This window comes from Lottia gigantea, assembly GCF_000327385.1.
Source record: "Lottia gigantea unplaced genomic scaffold LOTGIsca_43, whole genome shotgun sequence".
NCBI lineage: Eukaryota > Metazoa > Mollusca > Gastropoda > Lottiidae > Lottia > Lottia gigantea.
In genome coordinates this window covers 340458-349563 of record NW_008709504.1, presented here as the reverse complement: position 1 = coordinate 349563, position 9106 = coordinate 340458, and the positions used below count along the sequence as shown (strand labels likewise).

Sequence of the window (9106 nt, the reverse complement as noted above, 5' to 3'; positions counted from 1 at the left end):
GGGGGCAAGTACTATATCTGATGGGATAAAGGAGTATCGTGTTTAGTTGTCGTAATGGAATTGGTCGGTTGTCAGAATTTTTCCCCTTGCCCCCCTCTGGGTATAACCCAGGTAATTTTCTATGTTGGTGGCAAAACCAACGATTTGGGTATTCTTCCCACCCCACCCCCCCTAAGATTTATAAATGTTACAGATTTGACTCCACGATGGGTATTAATGTTGTATTACGGTGTATAATGAGGTAAAATTAATAAAGGAGATCACTATAGTATAACGGATTGTAATACAAATTACATCTATTGGCCTTGATCTTAGTTCAGGTTGATGGGACAAATAAAATAGATATTTTCTGTAAAAAAGATGCAAAAGAAAAACTAATTCTTTTATAAAAAAAACTCACAAATAATATGACTATACTCACTTGACTAGGAGTTGGTTGTCCTTGAATCTTCTATAGGGTCGGTCCTGTGCGGGGTCAGCTTCCAACCTTTTTCCACGTGGAAAAGTATGGAGGCCCATGGTCCTCACTCCTTAAGTAGGTTTCTGGCCCGATCTAATCTTGCTCAGAGTGTAAACTTGCTACCCTGTTGGTACCAAATATAATTTCAACACTGAGCTATTTATGTCATCTTCGAGATTTGATCAAGATAAATGTTTTGGAGACACCATATTATGTACAATAAGGACTTTGTTAGGGCCAAAATATTTTAATTCCTCGGTTTGATCAGGAAAGAAGCCATAATAGGTCTAATGCTGTATTATAAGACAAACTGGGCAAGGGGCATGTACATCCAAATTTCTTTGGGGTTTTAATAAAACTAAAAACTATTCATGTACATGATTGTAATTTAATATATTCAATGAAATTAAGGCACTAGAATAGTCAAATATGATTTATAGATTCAGTAATTATTAATTTGTACAAAACATATGGTTAGAGGGGATTAGTGATCTGTATTTAAATGAAATACACATTAAAAACGTTTCGTATTGCCCTCTACAGTATGTTAATGTAACAAATTTTGTTCGGTGGAAAACAACAAAAGACTATGAAACATATTGCCAACAGAATGCAGGGTTCATGCCAGTCATTTTCAAAGAGAATGTTCTGAAAATATGAATAATAATTAGCTATTTTCAATGGAATAAAATCATAATATTAACAAAATGTGGGATTATTTACAATATTTACAAAGTCCTCTTATGATAAGAGTCAGCAAGACTGGACTCACAAATCACCTTTAAATGTATATAAAACTTGCATTGTGTTTGTGTACAATATAATAATAAAATATGTACAGAGCAAATTGTTTAGTATTTATTCCTAGTCGATCAAATACATTATGTTCACATATAGATTCAAAACATACTTTTAAACTTTGCTTATCGATTATATCGATATTCGCAAATCGCCATTTTAACCAATGAGCTATCATGTAACAAATGAATACAAGATAGTTATTCATATTGGTTACCATTTAAAATCAATTTGGTCCTATATTTTCAATGAATCTGATTGGTCTAAAACTAATAACAATGTACAGTGTCAAATCTTCGTGCTTTTGATTTATCAGAAAGGATTGCTTCTAAAATTTCACATTTGTCACTGGCCAAATTAAAATCTAATATAAACTTAACAAAGGTAACAATAACAAGTTAGAAAAATCTCCTAGAGATGTACGTAGCAAAACAATTTAAGAGAATCCACGTGCGGGTTCTTCCCAACAAAAAGTCTTAAAAACTCTACAACATTTGTCTTTTAGCCTAATAAATATACTTTATATACACATATATTTCTCTCTTTCACTGTATCTTTCTACAACTTTTGGATCTTTAGCACTCTATTATCATTCAGATGCGACAAAATCTAAGGTCCTGCGTGTCACCAGCTGGATTGTAGCGATCACACGACAATTGAAATGCATTAATCAACAGTCTAATGCCGCTGTCCTGGCACACTGCATGGCGTTATCTGTCTCATTTCAATCAGGAGAAAACACAGTCGAACGTGTAACTCTGACATAGTTCCTTCATTTCTAGCACTTTTAAATATAGGATTTACATTATTGCATAGTTTGTTCACTTTTCCTCAACCTTCTACTGTTTCCTTTTGATCATTCATTCTTTATTTTTCGCTTTTCAAATTTCTGCATTCCCAAATTGTTATCCAAATTCTTGATGGCTTTTCTCTTTTGATCCATGGCACGTCCTTTTTTGATACTGCTATTAACATCAACTTCTATTCTCAAAATTCACCAACTTTTCACTGGTTTTCAATTGCTAAGTTAAAAACTAGCAATCCTGTTCAAAACAAGCCAACATCATACCATTAGTATCTGCCATTCAACAACAGTCACTCTCTAACCAAAGATATTTGAAAAACTTTCAACAATTTCCACAGCGTCTTTCAATCATTTCATTCAAACTTTCCATTAATCTTAAACAACTTCTGATAGTCGAAACTAACTTATCTTGGACGACTAAGTTTTATCATAAACAACTTCTGATAGTCTTGAACGAATTGACGCGTCTTAAACAATTCCAAAACAATTTCACTTGGCCTGAAGTTCACATAGTCTCAAAACTATTACTGGTTCTAGGCCTTCACTGTTTTCAGTCTATGCACAACTGGCCAGTACAAACAAAAAGTTTTTCACTTTACATGTTTAGTCACTTCAATAACTTGAGCTTGTATCGTCCATAAAAGGACTAACTGGGTTGGATGTTAACATGGGATCTCCGCTCACTGGAGACGAATCCTCCATCAAATTATCAAAAGTCGTTAACTGTAAACTCTGAACACATTGAAATGGCTGTTCATTGGGTTCCTGTTTGATTAGATCAGTTGTGTTCGGGGAAACCATGGTTGTCAAGGCTGCAGAATCTTCGCTCAATCCGGTGTTCATTCCGTGGGATTTCATTACTAAATTCAGTTGCTGGAAAAAACAAAATGGTGGATTAAAAAACAAATGGCGAAAACGAAATACAACCATCTTTACAATGTCAAGGTATTAAGAATTCCATCTAAAGAGACATGTTATATCGTTTACAATCCGTCGTTTGATTTCATCCAAATAAATCGGTGCATTTACAACCTTTGGTCATACGAAAAAAAGTGGCTAATGGTTTCAAACTATAAAACAAAGTTCATAATAGCTTGATATTGTGAAAATGATTTGTGTCATTCTAAATATTTGTATTACATCTGTGGTTCCTGCTGGAACTCTGGAATCCTTGACGTCAATATCGCAATTCAAATTCTTTTTGAGTGAATACAGGCTAATAAGTCATAATAATAAATAAACCAAATTACTAATGATCTAAACAGCAAAAGGAAACCAAAATCCAGAGCATTGGTAGTAGCTAATGAACTTTTCACATGAGCAAGTATATCAATTATAAGTGAATAAGTATTCTATAATGAAAAGTGGTATCAGGTGTCTAGAAGAAGTCTATAATTACCTGCATTCTGAGTAATAATTTTCTATTTTGAGCCTCGAGTTGTCTGTTTTTCTCCTCAGCATGTCTCATCTTATCTTGGTCTCGTTTTAATCTTCGTATATAATCTACTGACGCTTTTAATATCGTTCCTTTATTCTGTCGCATGTCACTAAAAAATATAACAGGATTTAATTAAAACAACTGTTAACAATCAGATTTATTACTGGCTTTCCTACTGTACAACTTTTACTTTAGATTTTTCTATATGTGACATGAGATTTTGATTAATGGAATAGTCTTGCTTGTACAGATTAATTTTATCACTGTTTGGAGTAACAGTGATATGCAGTAATCGTCTGTAATATAGATTTAGCTGAGTAACACCTGAAGAAGAGTCAGATTGTCGTCAGCAGGCTGATTTCATGATTCAGGGAAAGAAATGTTTCTATAACCCTGACAAACTTTTGAAAAACTTCATTCTGTCTCTCTCTATTGAAAGGGAAAACATGAAGACAACTTTTCAAAATAATTAGTGTACAAATGAAATTGGATGCAAATTAAGGCCTTATACTAGTAAAATAGTCCTTGCTTCGGACCTAGGCCTGTGCTTTCGATGAGTTAAATTCTCAATTCACCTTAACACTAGTTATTTAACCAAGAACAGTTTTCATTTTGGTGTGAACGGACTAATTTTTCACTATTCAGAAAAAAAAGTAGGACAGAATGTCTAAAACCTCCCACTTATAAAATAATACCAGTATTAAAACTAATATCAAGATAATATAGATAAGATAAAAATAGATCAAAGTTTATAAAAATTAGGTTTGATTTAACCACAAGTGAGAGTGTCTCCAATCTTATCAACCTTCTGATCTTCATCATTAATAATATAACATTGTTTTCTTTGTTTTGTTATGAAATTTCCAACCAAGCCATAACTAAAACAATATGTGTCTGAAACAGGCTTTTTATTCCCCTTTTCTTGGGCAGTTTACTTTAGTTTTCTATTTGAAGTAATTAACCAACAAACGTCTGACAAACTTTGTTTGCATTCGGATATTTATTTTTTAACCAGATGTCGGCCAGCAACTGCCAAGCAAAACTTTAAAACTGTTAAATTTACAATCACAGTCAGTCTTCAGCTCAGTCAATTGGTTATCACAGCAGTTATACCTATCTGAAAAAAGCCTTGATTATCTATTTTTGACAAATGTCATCCAGCAATGTTGTAAATAACAATGTATACTTACGGATCTGTAGATTTCGGTAAAAGTGTTCCCAGTTCTTTAATTCTATCATTTATATTGAACCTTCTTCGTCTTTCAACTAGCGTGAAACAAAATGAACGAAATTAAATGGAGTTTTACTTCTTATGTTTTGCATTTGCACTCAACATGGCTAAAGGAATTGAGTCTTACAGACAATGGTTTTGTACCTATTTGAGCTTATGAAATATAATAGAGTTTTATATCCTACTGTTCTATACCTTATTGAGCTTATGAAATGAAATGGAGTTTTATTTCATAATTGTCTTTACCTTATTGGGCTGATGAAATTGAGTTTTGTGCAGTGGTGGTGATCAAACTGACTTTTTGACACCTTTTGGTGTTCAGTTCCAAAATGCAGAGGGATGTGGACCCCCCCTGGTTTTATGCCCCTTCTCTGAAAAATCTTAAGGTATTCAGCCACTCACTCATATTATGTGTATCTTTTTTATGTCTGTCTTTAGCCCAGAGTTTGGCGTCTTCCTCCGAGGTGAATAATGGAATCTCTACTGGTTCTATTTCTGCAGGACAAGATGACGAGGATTTCACACCAACTGTTTCATGGGTAAAGTTTGACGCATATGGCAACTGCAAAAAAAAAAACATTTTTCGTTTAAACTTTTGAGCCGTGTCCGAAAACTTTCTTAAATATGAGCTTAACAACAGTTCTTTTCTTTCTGTTAGGTAAAGTTAGAAGAATATGGCAACTGAAAAAAAATTTAAAGCTTGTCAGCTTTAAGCTCTTGGAATTTGTTTATTCAATTTCAGCTCTTGTACAATAAATGAAAAGTAAAGTTAGAAGAAAAAGACAATTGAAGAAAAAAAAAGTTAGATAAGAAGTTTGAGTCAACACTTGGAGGTAAAAATATGTCAACACTGTCTTTGTTTAGACTTAAAATATTAATATCACAGGTTTCAGTCCAAAAAAGTCATCACTTTCTCTGATTAATAACTGTAAAACCTTCTAATTTGAATTAAATGAATTTATCATACCCAAAATAATACATAAATATGAATTTTTGAGGTCAAAAAAAGGGTGACAAAATCTTGTAAAATATGCTATTTTTAATGTTGAATGACATAAATTAATCATTTTAAAACTAGGTCAACCCTCAACTCTAAAATGACAATTTAAAAAAGGTAATTTTATCTGAGAGATATGTGAGTCACGACAAGTCCACAATAAAATATCTTGATAAAAAGTTACTTAAAAAAATCATAATTTCCTTCTTTCTAAGAAAATCTGATAATAAAATTAAATTTAGGTCAAACACAGGGAAATAAAAACTCATATTTAACTTCTGTTTTGAGCGTTAAATCTTCCCTGTATGTCTGTGGGAGTTGGGCTGAACTATAGTTCTCTCCAATTAATGTTCTTGGGCAAATATTTTGGAAAACTTAGGGAAATTGAAACTAATATTTAACCTATGTAAGCTAAAGAGTTTAATTTTTCCTGTATGTCATTTATTAGTTACGCTCTAATTCAAATTTTTGGGCAGCTCATTTATAGGTCATGATATTTTTCTCGGTGCAAATATTCTCTACCTCCACAAAGCCAACACCCTACCCATAACCAATTTTAAGCATTTATACCTTTGGTAAGTAAAAATATTTTTCCTGCAGTTTGAATTTGATTTAAAAATCAATAATATTGATAAGTAAGATCCGAATATAAACCCCCTCCCTTCGTATTTCAGACCTTGTTACCATGGATCTTAGTCGATAAATGTCATTGTATCCTAGACCTTCAACTGACTGACTTTAAACTGTATCAGATATATTGATCAGTAAGATATATAAATAGATCACAATAATATTAATATTATTTACAATATGTAGATCTGAATATTAAAATATTAGTGTAACAGCTGGGCCATATCAGTTATATACCACATACTGATTTCACCACCACTAACAGTTGATACACTTTATCTTAATTTAAACCATGTTAATTGGCTATCCTCTTCTTTGTCAATGACAACTCAACAAGTGCTGATATTACATTAAGACCCCTAAAAACACCCCACCTCCCTCCTCGGACAACGTACAACCCAGCTTCCATACCCCCTTTTCTTTAAGAAATACACTATACTTCAAGAATCAAGATGTCCAAGCCAATCCTTTATAAATACTGACTAGAGCAGAAAAAGAAACCTAATCCCCCTTCCCCTGCCCAAAAAAAATACACCACTTACTGTAGAGGACATAGCAGGACCCAGAGAAGGTTCTATAAAATGGAGATCGCTGTCCACACTTCCACCTCCTGTTACAGTTTCTTCAAAACCTAAAATACCATTCAACAGCCTGTCCATCTGAAATTGATCAAAAAATTCACATAAAATGGAATTCTTCATCCTACTAGAGCCCTGGTTCCCAACAGGGGGTGTTTTCACTAGGGTGTCAGGGGTGTGGCCAACTGGTGAATTTATTTTGAGTTGAGAGAGCACCTCATATCATCATATGCTGCAAATGTGGATGAAACAAATTTTTGGGGTGTGAAAGGTCCAGGTGATTGCTTCAGAGGTGTGAAGGCTGAAATAGGTTGTGAACCACTGTACTAGAGCAACAACCCATTGGGTTAATGAAAACAGACGATGCCATGCAGTGTGGAATAAGGGAAATTTTGTCAGTACAGCAGCATAAATATTTTCTTTACAGATATCCAACTGTTGAGGAATCTTTAAGTGCACAGCCTGCACATTAGTTAATTGTCCTTACCAAATGATTAGCTTTGAAACAAGTAAAAACTCAATGTTATCCAAGTCAATAATTGTAAAATCAAGGGCAATAACTGATGAATTACTTACATCAGAAGCATCACCTTCTACAGGAGCGCTACCAGTCATGGTGGGAGACAGTAGATCCAGGGTCTGTTCATCGTGAATTGTGGGTAGGGATTGTGTTATGGTAGTTCGTCCCTGGGATTTACTCAGGAAATGTTGAACTTGTCGTTTCTGACTTTGTTCAACGTAATATCGTGTTGGGTGTTGTAACAATGTCTTCACCTGTAGAGAAAAAAAAAGGCAGATAAGGAAAAGATGTCATTGTATAATTTTCAACATTCATCAACAACATTTTTTAGATCAAAATAAGACAGATATCAAAAGATGTCATTGCAACATTTTTTTGGAAATTTACGACAACCTTTCAAAATTGTTACAAATATTGTAACAGTTTAGACCATTATCTTGAAATTTACGATGATTTTTCCCAACTGATGGCTGGTTTACTTATGTGCCAACATTTCAAAATATCTACAAAAACCATGAGATAAAAAAAACAAAGGAATTTACTTGAACTGGGACTGGTTCAGAAATGAATTTAAAATTTTCAAATCTGAAAAGAACTCACTGATCAGGAGACAAAGTCATGAACATTCTAACCTGAAAGACTTTATGTGGAATCTCTGCGGAAGCTGGAATCTGTGGAACTTGGATTCCTTCTGATTGTTGAAGTTGAGGGCTAGTTCTCATCAACAGCTGCTTCTCTTCGTTCAGAAATTGTTGACGTTCCAATTCTTGTCGAAGGTTGGTCCGGGACGGCATACTAGCATGTTTTATTTCTGTTATTGGACTGAAAATACACAAAATATAAATTCAAATAGTTTGGAAATGAATTGTCGAGTTTTATGACCTACTTTTCTGCACTTGATTGGCTCAATGAAGACGGAAAAAGCTATGCAGTGTGCAATGAGAGAAATTTTGCAAGATTATTATAAGTTTTTACAACTTCACCATTTTATATGTTATATGTATGCACCTTACTGAATTGATATTTAGAAGCAATACCATGCCTTGTGCAATGAGGGAAATATTTGCCGTAAAAGTAGGCTAGCCCAAATATTTTATTCTACTGTTTCTAAAGTACGGTATTTTTTGGTAGAATTGCTTATGAAAGAACTAATTCTGTAAATTATGTAAAAGATGCTGTAAAAATATAAAATTATCTTTTTATTTTTATCTGCAATTTTTTTAATCAATTTTTTCTTTGTCCACGATTTCCTTGACAAAGAAATCAAATTGACCTAAATAATTAAAATAGAACTGGGATTTTACATCCTGGTAGACGGTGAAGTCAAAATGACCTCAGAAAATATTCAACTTATACAATAAATCGAGAATTCATTAAAAGGAAGCTACAAGTTGATACAAGTAGCGCCAAGTTGACGATAATCACCGCTCTCCAATTCAATTATTCAATACGGCTGACACAAGTCTCTTAAATGGGATTGAAATGAGGTTTTTAAATTTTTTATTGTCTATCGGGGACACTGATATCAATTTTAACTATCTAGTTTTGACTGTGATTCCTGCAATTGTTTTATAGTTGAATTACAGGAACCACAGTAATCTGATTGAAATTGGAAAGGTGCAAATTGATACTATCAGTGTCCCTGATAC

At 33.4% G+C, this 9106-nt stretch overlaps 1 protein-coding gene across 1 annotated transcript; it reads right to left on the bottom strand.

Moving 5' to 3' along the window:
* Positions 1-3462: 3462 nt before the first annotated feature.
* Positions 3463-5204, bottom strand: LOTGIDRAFT_89098 (hypothetical protein; the record flags this gene model as incomplete). Its single annotated transcript, XM_009060503.1, has 3 exons — positions 3463-3610; positions 4692-4767; positions 5135-5204. Coding segments are annotated over 3 exons (294 nt in total), but the record flags the coding sequence as incomplete, so codon positions are not given.
* Positions 5205-9106: the final 3902 nt, after the last annotated feature.